The 19,616-nt window shown below is 43.2% G+C and overlaps 1 protein-coding gene across 1 annotated transcript in view; it reads left to right on the plus strand.

Annotated features, from left to right (window-relative positions):
- LOC126109555 (centaurin-gamma-1A) overlaps positions 1-18,842 on the plus strand; it is a 333,594-nt gene extending 314,752 nt beyond the window's left edge. Inside the window, exons 16-17 of the mRNA XM_049914570.1 lie at positions 7,519-7,663; positions 17,630-18,842. Of these exons, the coding sequence (XP_049770527.1) occupies positions 7,519-7,663; positions 17,630-17,761 (277 nt within the window). The 3' untranslated portion in view covers positions 17,762-18,842. The remainder of the gene's footprint in view (positions 1-7,518; positions 7,664-17,629) is intronic.
- Positions 18,843-19,616: the final 774 nt, after the last annotated feature.

A 19,616-nucleotide genomic window follows, 5' to 3' on the forward strand; every position in this document is an offset into this window, starting at 1 on the left:
TAAAATTTGACAACTAATGAGGCCTGTAAAAGGCAACCTAGGTCCCAGAATGTCAGATGTATATAAAATACTATGGGGGTGTGGACAGCTTTATGTTGGACAGATTGTACATCTGTTTAACAGCACCATGTAGAATATCAGTAGCAGCAAAACACACTCTAGAAAATGGATAGCGTATTGCATTCGCCGAGACATCTGCTGTTACACTGACTGATAGTTTCTGGAACAGTGTCGTAAAAGAAGAAATTGAGATAAAAATTTCTGACAGTGCGCTCGATAAACATGGCAGCCTGTAACTGAGCACAGCCTGAAATCCAGGCATCAGAAGGTCGAAGTGGGCACAGCAAATGTGCAACCACAACATTACTGTGTTTGCATTGGAGTGAGCACCAGTGACATAACTGAAGGCAATGCAGCTCTGTAAAGACTGCAGCTGCAATCACTTGACAGTCACCACTCAAAAATAGCCGAGGAGCATTCACTTGAAAGCTCACAGATTTTAAACTGCTTTACATGGCTGGAAGAATGAGATAATTTTGACAGTATATATTGTCACAAAACTGAGAATTCGTATATTACTGAAAGTGGTTTTTTGTCGTCTTCAGTCCGAAGACTGGTTTGAGGCACCTCTCCACGCTAGTCTATTCTGTGCAAACCTCCCCGTCTTCAAATAACTCCTGCAACCTAAATCCCTTTGAACCTGCAAGCCTCGATCTCCCTATATGATTTTTACCCCGACACAACTCTCCATCTCCAAACGACCATTTCTCGATGCCTCGGGATGTGTCCGATACAACATGTCCCTTTTTTATTGCCAAGTTATACCATAAATTTTCTTTTTCCCCAGTCTACACTTTTAGCCATACCTTACTTATTTAATCTTCTGCATTCTTCTGTAGCACCACATTTCAATGACTTCTATTTCACTACCATCCATTTGTAAGGCTACACTCCAGACAAATATTTTCAAAAAGTAATTCTTAATCTTAGATCACATTATCATATTACTCTTTTTACAGAAACTCAAACAATGGAATATCAATGATGGATAATACCTATTATGAATAGGATAGATTCCTACTCACAGTATAGAGATGTTGAGAGCTTTCAGCCAAAGGGCCTTCTTCTAAAGTAGAAACTACACACACACACACATTCACAAAAGCTGAGCTCACACACACACACGTGACCACTCTCTCTGCCTACTGTGCCTGATGGGAGAAGCATTCCGTGTGTGGTGGGGGTAAGGAGGAGGTTGGGGCAGGGTGGGGGAGGGGTGGAGGTGGTAAAGTATTGCTTGTGGGAGCATACGGGGATGTAGTGGGGACAGGGCAGTGCTGTAAGTGCATTCGCGAGGTTTGGGGGGGGGGGGGGGGGGGGAGGGAAGAGGAGCAGAAAAGGAGAGAAGTAGAGGATGGGAAAAGGACTGACGGACCATCGCTGGAATAGAAGTCTGTGTAGTGCTGGAGTCGGAGCAAGGAAGACGACAGGTGGGTCGAGGACAGGGACAGTGAAGGTTAAAGTTGAGGGTGTTATGGGAACTTAGGATATATTGCAGGGAGAGTTCCCATCTGCACAGTTCAGAAAAGCTGATGTCAGTAGGACGGATGAAGATGATGCAAGTTGTGAAGCAGTCACGGAAGTGAAGCAGCACATTCAGTAACTGGGTGGTCCAGCTGGCTTAGGGGCACAGTTTGTCAGTTGCCATTCGTGCGGATAAGTAGCTCGTTAGTCACTGTCCCCATGTAGAATACAGCTTAGCTTGTAGATCACATGGCTGCTTTCATATGTAGCCCTGCCTCTGATGGGACAGGAGATGCCTGTCACCAGACTGGAGTAGGTAGTAGAGGGAAGGTCTACAGTACACGTTACAGTGCAAGTCGGCAACTGTTATATTCCGAGGAGCCAAATCTTATGTCCTCACTGCTAAAGTCAAATGGGTTTCAAGCTGTGCTTTGCTACAGACCGCCATGTTTATTGAGGGTGTTGCCAGAAATTTTTATCTCAATTGCTTCTTTTATGACACTGTTCCAGAAACTATTAGTCTGTGTAATAGCAGATGTCTCAGCAAATGCAATATGCTGTCCATTTTTTAGAGCAAGCTTCGCTGCCATTGATTTCTCTGGGTACCGTAGGTGAAAATGTCTCGTGTATTCTACATGGTGCTGTTAAATAGTATGTACCATCCGTCCAACATAAAGCTGTCCACACCCACGTTCTAGGACCTAGATTGCCTTTTACAGGCCTCATTAATTGTTAAATTTTAGCTTGGGCCCTGAAGGCTGAGTCAGTTTTATGCCTCTTTAAGAGCCAGCTAATCTTTCCTGTTATTGACTCGTGGAACAGCTAAAATGCAAGCTTCTTTGTGTGCTCATCAGGAGTCTTTTGTTTATGTTTCTTAGGCCAGATGGTTTGTGAAATATGGCAGTTGTTGAAGCTGTTTTCCTTGAACACCTTTCATAAGTGGCTCAGTTCCTCTGGAAAGCTTTCAGCATCTGAGATGAGTTCCACTAAATGCAAAGGGCGGTGATAGCTGGTAGCATGCAGATATCAGTCTGGGTTTTTGGCAAAAACTGTGGCCGGGACATCCATTTTCTATAAAACGGATGAGGACGTCGAGAAAAGGAGAGACACCGTCTGTCTCCACCTCCGCCGTGAACTCGATGTTGTCACAGATGCTGTCAGGTGGTCAGAGAATTCTCTCAGCACAGTATATAAGAACAGCAGCAGCTACCATTTGACAGTCATTAATTGATAATGGCCGAAAATCACTTGGCCAGAAGCTCACGGATTTTAAACCACTTGACAGGGCTGGAAGCCTGAAAGAATTTTATCATCTTTAGTAATGTACAAGTAGCTTACTTCTAGAACCAAATACTGGGAAAACTCTTCATTGGAATGTCAGGCATAAAAGGAAAAGGATAGATTGCTACTCACCGCAAATGCGACGCATTGAGCTGTAGACAGCCACAATGAAAATATCACTGGTCTGAGCTGCCAGAAATGGCAAAAACTGCTGCAGTAACCATAGATCAGGTGACAGGACCATAGTTACAAAGAGATCAAAACAGATACATTATAGATGGTACATCTATAGGCTGTAATAAACACAGAATTTCCTGGAATGAATATTGATTCTCATTTGAAGTGGTGTGAACACACAAAGGACCTACAAACAGAATGTTACACCCTTGCACGCCTGTCATCAGTGTGTGACAGCCAGTGCCTCTTAGTTAAATACTACTCATTTGCAACCTCTGTTCTTAACTGCAGAATTCCTTTCTGCAAATAAATAGATAACATCACAGCTCATTTCTCAAATTATAGTCTGAAGAATAATAACTAAATATAATAATCAGACACACTGTAAAGAACTGCTTGAAACATTGACCACTTTGCCTACACTGTGTGAGTACATTTATCAGTCGGTTACGCACATCAAAAGTAAACTGAATTACCGTACCAGAAGCTCTGTCCACACCGTCGGGACGAGGTCGGGACTGAACTTACCTTTATTGAGAAAGAATAAATGTAAAATCCAAAACAGTATTATGTACCACAGAATAAATTTGCACAACAAATATAAAATGTTGGATTGGAAATGTGGTGCTCCAGAAAAATGCTGAAGATTGAGTGGGGAAATCGAGTAACTAATGAGGAGGTACTGAATCAAACTGGGGAATAAAGAAATCTGTGGCACAGCTTGACTGAAAGAAGTGATCCCTTGTGAGAGGACAACCTAAGGCATAAAGGAATCGTCACTTCGGTAATGGAGGGAAATGTGGTGGGTATAAATTGTAGAGGAGGAGACCGAGGCTTCATTACAGTAAACTGAGGAACAGAAGTCACGGGATACCTCCTAATATCGTGTCAGACTTCCTTTTGCCTGGCGTAGTGCAAGTAATCGGAAGTCCTCTGCACAAATATTGAGCCGCGCTGCCTCTGTAGCCGTATGTAATTGGGAGGTGTTGTCGGTGCAGGTTTACGTGCACAAACTGACCCTCCATTTAGTCCCACAAATGTCCGACGGGATTCTCGTTGGGCGATCTGGGTAGCCAAACCGTTCAGTCAAATTGTCCAGAACGTCCGTCAAATCGATTGCGAACAATTGTGGACCGGCGATACGGCACGTTGCCGTCTGTAAAAATTACCTCGTCGTTTGGGAACGTGAAGTCTGTGAATTGCTGCAGATTTTCTCCGAGTAGCTGAACGTAACCATTTCCAGTCAACGATTGGTTCAGTTGTACAGAAGACCCGGTCCATTACGTGTAAATCGTGCTCACGTCGTTACGGAGCCACCGCCGACTTGCACGGTGCCTCGTTTAAAACTTCAGTCCGAGCTTTCGTGGCGTCTGCGCCACACTCGAACCCTACTGTCAGCCCTTGACGACTGAATATGGGACTCCATTTTACTGGGCCACAGTTTTCCAGTCGTCCGGAGTCTAGACGGTACGGTCACGAGCCCGGGAAAGACGCCACAGGTGACGTCGTGCTCTCGGCAGAGACACTCGCGTCAGTCGTCTGCTGCCGTGGCCCACCGACACCGAGTTTTGCGACACTGTCCTAACGGATACGTTCGTCGTACATCCCACGTTGATTTTTGTGGTTGTTTCACACAGGTTGCTCGTCTGTCGGAACTGACAACTCTGCGCAAATGCCGCCACTCTCACTTGTCGAGTGAAGGTCTTCTGTCACTGTGTCGTCAGTAATGAGAGGTGATGCCCGAAACTTGGTATTCTCGGCACACTCCCGACACTGTGGTTCACAGCGTACTGAATTCCCTAACAGTGTCCGAAACGGAATGTCCCACGTGTCTAGCTCCGATCACCGTTCTGTGTTCAAAGTCTGTTAATTCTCGTCATGCGGGCACAATTGTGTCGGAAACCCTTTCTCGTGAATCGCCTGAGTACAAATGACAGCTACACCGATGCACTGTCCTTTTATGCCTTGTGAACACAGTGCTACTGCCATCTGTATATACGTATGTCTCTGTCCTCTGACTTTTGTCATCTCAGTGCAAGCACGAGCAGGTTCAGAAGGATGTAAGCTGTGACAGTTATCCAGATATGGAGAGGCTTGCACAGTATGGACTATCACTGAAAGCTTCTTCGAACCAGTCCTCGGGCTTACGAATAAAATAACAACAAAATCAGTAAAAACCTAGTGCAAAAAACATAGTCCCGTTATTTATGGTGATTATGTCCACAGAATAGATAACACGTAGATGTATCGGCAAAAATAGTCAATTTTTCAAAATATAATGTAATTGGAGAGACAAAAAATCTAGTCAGCAAGCAGCTGGCAGGAGAACACACCTATAAAATGTATTACAGTTTGTGAGCTTTCGGAATCAGTGGCTCTTTCTTCTAGCAGAAGGGTTGAAGGTGAAGGAAGAGGGTAATACCTTCTTCGTGTGTGTTCTCTTGCTACTGTTTGGTGAGTAGATTTTTATCTATCCATTATGACACACAGAGGTGTCATCCTTTTCTACAGCCACCCATCTCACCCAGCAGTTTCGTGTGCTGTTCACTGTTGTTTTGTCTTCATCTGTGGAAGACATTTTAGGATATGAAATATTGGCCACTGAGCTGAAACCTCAATGAGTCCCAGCATTTAGGGGAGTTATGAGGTGTATACAGGGCACCTCAGTTCATCGTCTGATTCAAAATGCACACATTTACATTTGCGTCTGTACTCTGCAAATCGACGTAAGTGCACGACAGAGGGTACATCCCATTGTACCAGTTATTAGGATTTCTTCCTGTTCCATTCACTTATGGAGTGTGGGAAGAATGAGACCGATTGCATTTCCCCGGTATTCTACCAATAGACTGAAATCTGCTACATACTATACCCACAACTGACCCTATGTAACTGTTCCATTTCGTACCCATAAAAAGTGTTATACCCAGGTATTTGCATGAGTTGGCTAATTCCAATTGTGACTCACTGATATTATAACTTAGAGTTTTCATTCATTTCCTAGAGTGCACAGTTTTACATTTCTGAATATTTTAGATAAATTGGCAATCTTTGCACCACTGTGAAATCTTACTAAGCTCTGGCTGAATTATCTATAACTGCATTATCTGCAGAAAGTCTGAGGTTAATATTGATAAGATTCTCTCTGACACGTGACATTATCGATTACAAGTAATCATTTGTAAGAATTACCATTTATGCACAACAATTGCCATTCCTATTTTATTTAATTCCCTCCTTTCCCCATTAAAATTACTTTGCCATTTATAAATTTGTATTGCATCTCTGTAGATGCTGGCCCAAAAATACATCACAGAGCGAGGTGGTGCAGTGGTCAGCACACTACACTCGCATTCGGGAGGACGGTGGTTGAAACTTGCATCCGGCGATCCTGATTTAGGTTTTCTGTGATTTCCCTAAATCGGTTCAGGCAAGTGCCGGGATGGTTCCTTTGACTTCCCTTCCCATCCTTTCCTAATCCGACGGGACTGATAACCTCGCTGTTTGGGCCCCTCTCCCAAAACCGACCGAGCACTCTATAATGCATCGTCTTTGCTAAGATGTTACTCTCGTAAAATTTTATTCGTGATGCCCTCTTGTAAAGCTTACTCAAACTGACATTTCCTCTTGTGTTTGGCTAGACACGTATCGATTCTCCTTTTTGTGGCTCCAATATACACTTGACCACAACTGTTCAGAATTTTACACACCAGCTGTAGTCAGTGTGTGGCTTGCATCTTTTACAGATCTAAAAAATTCAAATATTTACTCCGTCACCTTGAGAATTGTTTTATTCCCATGTTTGACTGATCATTTTTGACTTAAAATTTATCTATGTTATATGGACCCAGCAAATAACCCTCATTATCCTTCAGATTAATATAATGTACGTGTAACTGTAATGCTCCTGGTGATCGCAGCATGCTGCCAAAACATGTTTGATAATGAATGTTAATATATAATGACTGAAACAGTATAATTTTTTTCATGAAAGCCTCTCGATTTGATCAGTAATTTTGTTAATGGAGGGAAGAAAAAGTTTCCCTGTTGGTGGTCCTAGTTCCTCATTAGTCCCAGAAATATTTATTTTTGGATGCAGGGCTTGTTCCATTTCCTTATTGCAGTAACCATTTTTCTTAAAAGCCGACTATAAGTAATTGAGCCCTTCTTATAAGTATTTTGGCTCACGTACTTTATTTGTCCTCTACACCAAACATTTTAACAGTATCTCTCTTCCCGTTGGAAGACGGTTGGGTACCTTATTGCCCTGACAGTGTTGCTCTTCAGACAGAGGCATTATACACCGTGTGACAGATTATGGTGCCTTGTATGCAGCCACAGTTCACCTACAAATATGGAGCCACTTGCTCTTTCCACTCAGTTGTGAGTGTTTCACCTCTGCAGATAGGGCCAAAACGTGAGTGTACAGTATTAGGCAATGACTGCAGCCTCTCGGTGCAAGTGTTTAACAGAAGACACTGTACTAATTGAGAATTGAGTGACACGACATTCCGCACTGTGTGACCTTGCCCGCAGGAGTGACATAAAGACGCTGGCGCTGCTGCTGGCGCACGCGACACCTGACCAGGTGAATGCGACGGTGAGCGCGCGGGACCTACGCACGCCACTGCACCTCGCCTGTGCCACCAGAAACCTCGCCGTCGCGCAGCTCCTCGTCTGGGTGAGTCTAGTGTTGTTGAAAACCTTTGATGCTCGGGTCCTCTGCAGATTTGACATATGTGACGGTTATTTGGGACATAAAAGTGTTGACGAAAGCTGACCGCAATTTTTTTTTTTTTTTAAAGGGCAGTTTCAGGCATTACCAGCCACTATCTACAGCTAGAGCATATATAGTCATTTGGTATTAAAATGCATCATCTCTTGTTATAACTCCTTAAGTAAAACTTCTCGTTTGTTAGTGTATAAAGAACATACTACAGAATGATCAGAGTGTGTATGAAAGTAAGTATCATACTGTGAACAGTCCGTCACTGTATGATAGTATGAGAGCAATATTGTAGGATAGAGTATAATTGGGGTCATGATATTTTTTAACAGAATACAAATTTAGAATAAAAATAACATGTTTTACAAATTCAGTTAAGTTTTTGCACTCCATTACAAAATTGAGTGCTGAATAATAAAGCATTGATAGTGAGTTTGTGAAATTGCAGTGTTCATAGCAATGGATCAGTTAGTAGTTAACTGGAGGATTGTACTGAGTAGTAAACTAAATGAATCTCATTCTGATATATTACAACTGTCACACATTTTTTAAGTGGTGTGGTTGGGAAGAAACTGTGAGACAGTACAGAATGGAATTTGATGTAAACAAATGTGAAATCTTGGTTAAATCTAGAAATAAAGATAGACAAACTAGCGGAATAAGGATTGGAGGTGAGGAGTAGAAGAAGGTGGAAAGCATCAAGTATGTGGAAAGTGTGATGGAGGAAAATGGAAGAAATGAGAGAGGAATCAGAGAGAATGTTGCAGATAGGCAGAAGCATTCCTGCAAAGTGTTAGGAGCCTTCTTTGGAACAAAGACGTCCCACAAAAAAGTAAAGAAGTAATATGTAGAAATTACTGCATTCCATTACTGACCTATGCATCTGAAACATTGATAATGAAGAAAAGAGATGCAAGCTGATTACAAGTTGTGGAAGTGAAGCTCCTCCCAAGCAAGATAGAATTAGCAAGGAGGATCCAGATGAGGAAAGACAGGGTAAGGGAAATAGTGAAAGAGCAAATCGTGCTGAGCAGGATAGCAATAGCAAGGCTAAGACGGTACGAGCACTTCAAGAGAATGGAAAATAAGAGGATTCTCGAGAAGACACACGAAGTCGAGATGCGAAGGAAACGACCGAGAGGAAGACAGAGGGATAAATGGCCAAAAGGTGTGGCGGTGTGTGCCTAAAAAAAGAGGCGACAACTGGACCGGAGTGAAAAGAGAATGATGGCGAGGCTTATGTGCCAGATGGACCCAGCCTGGGACTGGAAACTGCTCGAGATGATGGTGGTGATGATGATGATTGGGCTTTGTGCAGTACTGAATTGCATGTATTGTGTTGTATATACACTCCTGGAAATGGAAAAAAGAACACATTGACACCGGTGTGTCAGACCCACCATACTTGCTCCGGACACTGCGAGAGGGCTGTACAAGCAATGATCACACGCACGGCACAGCGGACACACCAGGAACCGCGGTGTTGGCCGTCGAATGGCGCTAGCTGCGCAGCATTTGTGCACCGCCGCCGTCAGTGTCAGCCAGTCTGCCGTAGCATACGGAGCTCCATCGCAGTCTTTAACACTGGTAGCATGCCGCGACAGCGTGGACGTGAACCGTATGTGCAGTTGACAGACTTTGAGCGAGGGCGTATAGTGGGCATGCGGGAGGCCGGGTGGACGTACCGCCGAATTGCTCAACACGTGGGGCGTGAGGTCTCCACAGTACATCGATGTTGTCGCCAGTGGTCGGCGGAAGGTGCACGTGCCCGTCGACCTGGGACCGGACCGCAGCGACGCACGGATGCACGCCAAGACCGTAGGATCCTACGCAGTGCCGTAGGAGACCGCACCGCCACTTCCCAGCAAATTAGGGACACTGTTGCTCCTGGGGTATCGGCGAGGACCATTCGCAACCGTCTCCATGAAGCTGGGCTACGGTCCTGCACACCGTTAGGCCGTCTTCCGCTCACGCCCCAACATCGTGCAGCCCGCCTCCAGTGGTGTCGCGACAGGCGTGAATGGAGGGACGAATGGAGACGTGTCGTCTTCAGCGATGAGAGTCGCTTCTGCCTTGGTGCCAATGATGGTCGTATGCATGTTTGGCGCCGTGCAGGTGAGCGCCACAATCAGGACTGCATACAACCGAGGCACACAGGGCCAACACCCGGCATCATGGTGTGGGGAGCGATCTCCTACACTGGCCGTACACCACTGGTGATCGTCGAGGGGACACTGAATAGTGCACGGTACATCCAAACCGTCATCAAACCCATCGTTCTACCATTCCTAGACCGGCAAGGGAACTTGCTGTTCCAACAGGACAATGCACGTCCGCATGTATCCCATGCCACCCAACATGCTCTAGAAGGTGTAAGTCAACTACCCTGGCCAGCAAGATCTCCGGATCTGTCCCCCATTGAGCATGTTTGGGACTGGATGAAGCGTCGTCTCACGCGGTCTGCACATCCAGCACGAACGCTGGTCCAGCTGAGGCGCCAGGTGGAAATGGCATGGCAAGCCGTTCCACAGGACTACATCCAGCATCTCTACGATCGTCTCCATGGGAGAATAGCACGCTGCATTGCTGCGAAAGGTGGATATACACTGTACTAGTGCCGACATTGTGCATGCTCTGTTGCCTGTGTCTATGTGCCTGTGGTTCTGTCAGTGTGATCATGTGATGTATCTGACCCCAGGAATGTGTCAATAAAGTTTCCCCTTCCTGGGACAATGAATTCACGGTGTTCTTATTTCAATTTCCAGGAGTGTAAGTTCAGTGACAGACCATTAGCAGAAAACCAGTAATTAATTTTGAAGAAAATTTTATTTACTTTTTCAACTGTTGAAGTTTTACAGCTAAGCTTGATATTAATACTTGCATCATCATTAAAGAGAACTGTATCTATCTGGACATTGCTACTTCTTTGTATTTCTCACCACCTTACTATTTTACTATCTGTATGCATTGCAGGGCTGCACAAAATAATACAGGAATGAGTGCAGTTTTCCATTCACACATCGTGTCTAAACAATTCCGTCAGTGGAGGAGAGCTGTAAAGGATGTGGACTGGGTCAAGTTACACATTAACTGTCAGGAACAGACATTGCAGTCTGGAGATCAGGCACTCGCTTAGCCCAATGGTGCATTATGACCGATCCAATGTTGAGACAGCTTGTTGTTGAAGAATGCTCTTACTTGCTGTTACCAGTACAACAGTGCTCCATTATATTCAAAAATTATATTTTCAGCATTTATAAAACATTTTTGGATTTCTTGCCATGTCAGTTCGGGGCAACACCTTGAGCTTTGGACAATTACCCCCATCGTCTGCATCAAGTTTAACCCTGAACTGATGCTGCAATAAGTCCGAGAATGTTTTATACGACAGAGCCTTTGTGAAGGACTTCATCCTCACATTTTTGACATGTTCTCACAATTGCAGAAAAAGCCAGATCTCCAAAATATCCACATAAATGATTCCTAACAAGTGAGTGAGTTGCACAAATGAGACTCCTGCCGGTAATCGTACAAACCGACAGCTTACCATTGGAGCTGAGGTGAACTTTGACTTTTGATGCACAAGTTAAAACTCCTATTAAGTTCCTAGCTTCATTCGTGTAGAAGATATTGTCATGTGAAATCACATAAATCATTTTGCAGATGGATTTTATACAACCCACAAAGCCTTCAAATACCATGTGCAAGCTTTGTTGGTCCTACAGGAGCAATGTATGCCACCTTTCTGTAGGAAATTTAACGTAGTTAAATTTTGTATCGGGACACATTTTCGCTGGAGGATGTAGTTCTCAAATCATTCTAGAAAAACATACAAAAGTCACTTTCAAGTGTGTTTTTCTTGAATAACTGAAAAACCATGGCTTCCAGTGGAAATGCATCATGATGCAGTGAAAACATATCCCAGTAAAAAATATACTACATTGAATTTCCTACAAAAAGGTCCTGTTTCCTTTTTCTGTGAGACTAACAGTCTGCACGTAGTAAGTGAGAGAATATGAAAATCTTGAATGTGGTTTTTGAAGGTCTCGCAGTTTGCATAAAACTCACCAGTAGGAGTAGATGACTCATACTGTATATGAGTATCCTATGCAAGGGTTGCTACATTAAGGAGTGTAGCACATTAGCATGATTTATTTACTTCCACATACTCACCACTATTCATTGTGCATTTTTGCCAACGGTGAACCAGAGTCTGCATGCCACGCTTGAAAAATTCTCCACATAATCCATCGTTCAGAGACTCAAAGAGATGGAAGTTTGAAGGTGCTAAATCTGGACTGTACAGTGGATGTCATAAGACGGTCCAGCAAAATTTTGCAATGAATTGCACAGTCGTCAAACTGGTGTGGGACTTGGCGTTATCGTGTCGTAGGTGAAAGTAGTCAGTGTCATATATTGTAGCTTGCTGAATTGACAGTTTCTCCAGGCTCCAGAACATTCAAAAGGACCACAACACTGGCTATCCTGGAAGACTGTGCACATCACTTTGCCTGCAGATGGCTGTGTCTTGAATTTCTTCTTGGATGGAGAATTTTCATGTTGCCATTTTCACGAACTGTGTAACTCGTGGTTGTGATGCCACATCTCATCTACAGTGATGATGATATTCAGAAAATTGTCAACTTCAGCTTCATACTGGTCCAACAGGTCCTGACAAATTTCCATTCAATGAATTTTTTGTTTTTCCGTAAGCATCCGCGGGACCCACCTCGCACAGACTTTGCGATAACCGAGATGTTCTGACATTGTTTCCAAGACATTACAACCAGAATTCAGCTTTGCACACAATTCTCCAGTTGTTATCTGCCAATCGGCACAGATGAGTTGGTCGAGATGCTCTTCATTGCGAGGGATGACAGCTGTTCAGAGTCAACTTGGCTGTGGCTTGTCATGTGCACTCTCTTGACCACCTTGAAAAAGCCATACCCATCACCTCACATTGCTCATGTCTATCGTATTGTCTCTATACACCTTTAGCGAGCATCGACGGATTTCAATCGGTGCAATTTTTCAACAGTGAAGAATTAAATCACACATTGCCGTTTTATATGCACGTCCATATCGGACTCCATTTTGGAACACTCTTCTGCTGGTGCAACGGAACCACTTGCTGGTGCTTCACCCGCAGACGAAAGAGGAAGGCCCGAGCAGTGACACCTGGTGTGGACATCCAAAGTCACAAAAAAAAAAAAAAAAAAAAAAAAAAAAAAAAAAAATAGGGGGCACTTCTTTCGGAATGATCCTCATATTAAGATGAATTAATATACATTCGATAAATGAATTGAACCTGCGAACACATCATAACAAACGTAGATTTGTGCCAGATCAGTATTTGAACCCATGTCGAGCGGTTGACAGTGTCAGTTAGGCTACCCGAGTACCCTTTTAGAACTGACACAGTCAGTGCCCCCTACAGTTTCCTCTTCTTTTTTTTTCCAAAAATTTTTAATTGCAGCAAGTCTGGGCAATTTTCACTACTGTGATTTCTTGTCATTGCACCATCGTCGATTTCATGATCATTGAGCTATTAATTTTATTTCAGCGAAATTAATGCAGCTGGTGTGTGTGTGTTGACAAAAATGTCACTTCATAAACCTATGTTGCTGTTCTCCGAGCTTTTGTTCTACTTTATTTCATAATTTTCCTTTAAGGACTGTAGCCCATACTTTAGTAGCTGCAGACAGTAATGAGTTTTTGCAGACACCTTTCTCTCCTTTTTATGTGTAGGTGTCACTAGTGCAGCTCTCAAGTCTTGAGATGTCATGTTCCAGGTGCCCAATTATCATTAAAATGTTCAACTAATCTAATAGCGTGGTCTGAAAAAAAAAAGACAAATTATGCTTTCAAAGAAGTTGTATTTTTCCACATAATCTCCTCTAATATCAGTACATTTCATTGGGTAGTATTCCAATAACACGATCCCCTCCCTGTACCGTCTCTTCAGAATTGCTGCAAAGCACTCATCTACAGCCACAGTGGCTTCTCGATCGGACAAAAAGTCCTGACCGCCAAGGAAATTCTAGTTTTGAGAATAGGGGAATCCGAGGGAGCCAAATCTGGGGAATAGGGTGGATGTTCCAGCATTTCATAGTGCAAATCCCTTAGTTTCCCCTTTGCCAAGATACTTTTGTGTGCAGGTGCATTGTCATGATAGAAGATGATTCTTTCCTTCTTTAAGCTGGGTCTGTTTTCACGAATGGTTGCACTTAGTTTAATTAGAAGTTGAGAGTAGCATTTCCCAGTTATGGTGTTTTCAAAATAGTCAGTCAAAAAAATTCCTTTCACATCCCAGAACACCAATTCTACGAACTTTCCCACCGATGGCACTGTCCTTGCCTTCTGTAATGCTGAAGAACTGACTTCTGTCCACTGGATAGACTGCTGTTTCTATTTGGGTGTGTAGTGGTGAAACCAAGTTTCATTCACTGTTATGTATTAATAGAAAAGACACTGCTGTTTTTTCTAAAATTCACTGAGCACTTTCCAGAAAGTATTGTGTGAATGCATTTGTGCAGTGAGCACATGCGGCACCTACCTTTCACAAAGCTCTCTCACGTTCAGTTCCTGTTGCAAGATGTAACCGACATGTTCCTTTGATATGACTAGAGCATTATCAATTCCATACAACTTTTTTTAGTCCTCTACGAGGATCATCTCGGACGTGTTTGTGGCCGTGTTTAAACTTGGCTACACGATTCTTCACAGAGGAAATTGAAGGTGAAGAGCCATAATATACATTTAAAAGCCGCAAATGAATTTTGGTCACGGTTAAACCTTCTTTTACGAAGAATTTAACCAATGTATGATATTTGATTTTTTCCATTTTTAGCAGCATCATAAGCACCACAAATGCTTCAAATGACTGCATACAGTCAACTCGCAATTTTACATGACATCTACTAGCAAATTTACATGACATCTACTAGCACGTGTGCCAACATAATGGCAAAACATCACGCATGTAGTGTTGCAATCTCTGGGGTTCCATTCTCTCCATCCTGCCTGCCCTCTCTTCGTCAGTGATGGAATACTCGTTCAGATGGTTTTTGTTTGTTTTGTATTTTGCTCCTCAGAACCTTTTCTTTTCTTTGTCTTTTATTTATTGGATTGTTATATTTAACCCTGTTCTAGATAATCCTACATTTGTTATAACTAGTGCCTGGATCTTTTCTGTCTAAAGTATATCGTAGTTTAAGAGAGTATTGCAGCAGATGTGTTTTGTTTAACCCTGTTCTAGATGATCCTACATTTGTTATAACTAGTGCCTGGATCTTTTCTGTCTAAAGTATATTGTAGTTTAAGAGAGTGTTGCAGCAGATGTGTTTTGTTTTCATTGACAAAGAATCATTATTGGTCATGGATTTTTGTTGCTCATTTTGATATATTTCAAAGGCAACAGATTTTTTACTTGTTGCAAGCAGAGGTCATAGTTGAAGAAAGTGTCATTTCACTCTCACACTCTAGTGGCACTTCTGTCCCATCCCAAATGGTGCCATATTCTCTGAGAATTAGTAATTTTATTGAAACACAATGACAGTGCCACTACCATAAAAATGTAATGTTTGCACCCTAACACAAAAAGAATGACGCACCACAGAGGAATTATCCAAATGGGATGGAAATCAGTAGATGTAATTTACGTGTACAAACAAGCAAATAACTACAGTGTCCCAAATATTGGATGATTTATTCAAGAGAAAGAGTTTCACAGATAAAGCAAGTCAATAATGTGTTGGTTCACCTCAGGCCATTATGCAAGCAGTTATTTGGCTTGGCATTGATTGATTAGAGTTCTTGGATGACCTCATGAGGGATATCGTGCCAAATTCTATCAACATTCTGAGATGCCAAATTCTTGCAAAATTCTGAGTCGGTTGGAGGGCCCTGTGCACAATGCTCCAAAAATTCTCAATTGTGAAGAAATCTGGTGACCTTGCTGGCAGAGGTAGGGTTTGACAAGTACGAACACGAGCAGTAGAAGCTCTCCACACGTGGGTGGTCATTACCTTGCTGAAATGTAAGATCAGGCTGCCTCGCCATGAAGGGCAACAAAATGAGGTGTAGAATATCGTCGATGTGATGTGCCGATGTAAGGGTCCCGTGGATGACAACCAAAGGAGTCCTGCTACGATAAGAAATAGCACTGCAGACCACCACTCGTGCCGATCGAGCCATGTGGCGAGCGACGGTCAGGTCGATATACCACTATTCTTTGGTGCACTCTAGATCCGTCCCTCACTAGGCAGCGGGGCTCGTCGGTGAAGACAATCCGAGGCCAGTCGATGAGGTTCCAGGCTGAGGATGCATTTGAACGTGCCCGGACAGCAGTGGTATACCAGTCTGACTGTCGCCTGTCGTACAACCCGACAGTTTGTGGTGCCGTTACATTTCGTAGCGAGAACCCGTCGGTTGTCATCTGCAGCACCTTTACGTCACGGTTAACGGTAGTCTGCACTCCATTTTGTTGCCCTTCACGGCAAGCCGTCCTGGGTTTACATTTCGGCAAGTTAATGCCTGCCTGCACATCGCAAGGGATTCCAGTGCTTGCCTTCGTGCCTGCCAAACCCCACCTTGGCCAGCTAGAGTGCCAGATCTCTCCCCAGTTGAGAATGTTTGGAGCATTATGGCCAGGGGGTCCAACCATCTCAGGATTTTGACAATCTAACACAGCAGTTGGACAGAATTTGGCACGATATCCCTCAGGAGGACATCCAAAAATTCTATTAATCAGTGCCAAGCAGAATAACTGTTTGCATAAAGGCCAAAGATGGATCAACATGTTACTGATTTGCTCAATTCATGAAGCGTGTTCTCTCGAATAAATTGTACAGTTGTTCTGAAACTGTAATGTTTTCAACTTTTCTCTCTCTCTCTCTCTCTCTCTCTCTCTCTCTCTCACCCCTCCCCCGCCACCCCTCTCTCTCCCTCCCCCCCCCCCTTCCTCTCCCCCCCCCTTCTCCTTCTGTTCCCCTTAGAGTGTGTTTTATCTTGTCCTTCAAGAAATATATTTCATTGTGCATACATATTGTTGATAGAAAATAAAATCTGTTGTAGCCAACTAAATCTCTTGGCTACATTTGAGTTGAATTTTGTAAAATGAATCTTCTCAAAGCACCCTTCTTGATGAACTAGACATAAATAATCTTGTAGTTCATAAATAAAATAATTACTCTTCATAAATAACAACATTTCTGTCAAAGGTATATATTTGTATTTCAACAAAAATTAGGCAATATTCAAACTTAACTTCAAACTTAACATTTGAGTTTGTGATTTTTCTCCATCACCACCAATATGCTAAGTCTTTTACATCAACAAGTAACTCATAATTTTTGTGTTACAGCAGCCATTTCTTACTATATCATGTATGTTCTAATACTAGTGTGTTAGCTACTGATTTCAATGCTGCAATTAAATATGCCCACACACCAGACTGGTCACAACCAGGACCCACTCATCATTACTTACGTAAACCACTAGTATATCTACTCAAAAAGCTAGAACGTGTGCACGTGACTGGTAAAATGTGCCACAAGCTGCACAGCATAAGAAATAATTTGGAATCGTGAGCCTAACAATCCGACAGTTCTGTCGAGGTCTGCACGTGCTCTCCCCATCTCTCTGTTGGCTGTATCATCATTTTATATCTTCTCAGTATGTTTTAAATCTTACTAGACCTACTCTGCATAGTTCAGTGCGTAGAAGAACTGTGTAATATAACCGCACCTTATTAATCAAAATAAATCTGTTCATTGACAAGAGTTTGATCCTCTGAAATGTGAAGTAAGAAGACTAATAGTAAATGTGACTCCCTTTCTTTACCGTATCCACTGTCGAAGCATTTTCCCGATATTTATTTTACCGTTTCTGCAGCGAGTTTACTCGAGCTCTCCTTTCCAGAACAATGCAAACGTCCGTGCCGTCGACCACGAGGGCAGGACGTGCCTCGCGTATGCCGCGGGCAGCGAAGATATCGAGCTGGTAGAACTGCTGGCGAGCTGCGCGTGGCAGGCCCCGGGCGGCGGCACGTAGCGGAGGGTGCCGCCCGATGTGACGGGCTGAAGCCGGCAGACCGGAGGTGGTGGGACGGGGCTCGAGGTGGTCCCTGCCACGCTCTGACTGCGAATCTCAGCTGGTCGGCACCACAGCCACCTTCTCTCTCTCTCTCTCTCTCTCTCTCTCTCTCTCTCTCTCTCTCTCTCTCTGTCTCTCTCTGTCTCTCTCTCTCTCTTCTTATGAGTTGTCAATACTCATGTGAGAATTTTGTATATCATTTCACTACCTTCTGTACTGGCCAGAATTGCCTTTTTTGGTCTCTTCTGCTATAACTTGAAGCTTCACCTTTTGTATGATATTTAATCATTTCCTACACACACCTCAGGTCCTTCCTCCTTTGCACTACGTATCCGTTACGAGAGTGTGTTTCTCGACTGCACTTTCTCATTTACTGGGAATTAATCTGGGCATTTACTTGAAACTGAGTGTTTTAAGTATACAGAAACACTGTGTATTTACTGGAGAATTAAACTTTGTCTCGATCACTTATTATTAGTGATAAACCATGTACGAAATGACATCTTCCCGAAAGGGAGTTTTGTAACTACACTGGAAATTCCTGTGTGGAATAATACATAAAATACAGGAAAGGTAACTCCTCTCCCATAGCTGAGTGATGTGTCGTGCACAGAAATACACGACAAGAAACTGTATTTACAATAGCTTTTGAGCTCTCGCTCTTTCTCTAGTAAATGTACACTCACTCACACACACAACCACCCAGACACTCAAATGCACACGAAGTTAAGGCCGTAGGAGTGTCTATTCTCAGGTGACCTGTATGAGAATGTAGGTGATACCAAAAGCTAACAAACATTAGACACCGAAATGTCAGACCCGACAGCCTCCGCCTTACCCTAAGAGTGGCACTCTTCGTCCCCTAGTGGCTCCGTCAGACGTGTATGCCTGTGCCAGAGGCATACTTGTTTACTTTTAACATTGTGACGATACTAGTACACTCGGTCTGAAGATGGGAACTCATTTATCGAAAGTGCACCATTTAAATGTGATTCGTCGCTAATTTGCGTGATTTAGCCACAGTTTAATGTCCGGTGTCGGTGACCTCGTCTGCAGCTGTAATGGAAGAAATCTGCACTGTGCATTTATTGTCTGTGAACATCCACACAGAATCCGTACCGCAAGCGCAAGCGATTTGTCGAACCGTCTGCGTATTGACAATCTGTTTTATAGTGTAAAGTTCTTAGTTCTGCACCTTTGAGACTGATAGTGAATTTTTTGTACCAACTGAATTTCCATTGTATTTTGTATGCCAATTTGTCTTTTCACAGTTTACAGATTTTTCAGTGCCACAATTATTTTGCCAAAAGTATTCATCCAGTTATCTGCATAGAAAAAGAAAACTGTATGTGTATTATTAAACTCTCTTGCACCACACGTCTTTAATTCTTGTATAAATGGGTAGAACATTAGCTGTGTATTCTAAACAAACTGATAGTGAAACACATTATCAATAAAAAGAACAGTGCAACAGTAGATATGCTCGGAGTTTGCCAGACAGTTACACACAGATGGGGTCCTCGCAATATCCCTCAGCTGGTGTAGCCTCCCTGTTCTCTGTCATTACACTTACATAGTAGTTGTTGAAGCCAAATGAAAACTGTGGCCACATAAGATGCCCTCTCCTAAGAGTCGTTACCTCTGGCATTTTTGCACGTATCTGTAGCTTTGTCTCTGCAGACGTGTAAATTGAGTCGGCCCAAACAAATGCCGCTCGTCACAAGTTTTCTTCGACGCTCGGTGTCGACGGGAAGTGTCAGTTTGTTTTTTAGAGTGACATTTTATGTTTGCATTCAATAGTGCAGTCCAGAGT

This window comes from Schistocerca cancellata, chromosome 12 (assembly GCF_023864275.1).
Source record: "Schistocerca cancellata isolate TAMUIC-IGC-003103 chromosome 12, iqSchCanc2.1, whole genome shotgun sequence".
Lineage (NCBI taxonomy): Eukaryota > Metazoa > Arthropoda > Insecta > Orthoptera > Acrididae > Schistocerca > Schistocerca cancellata.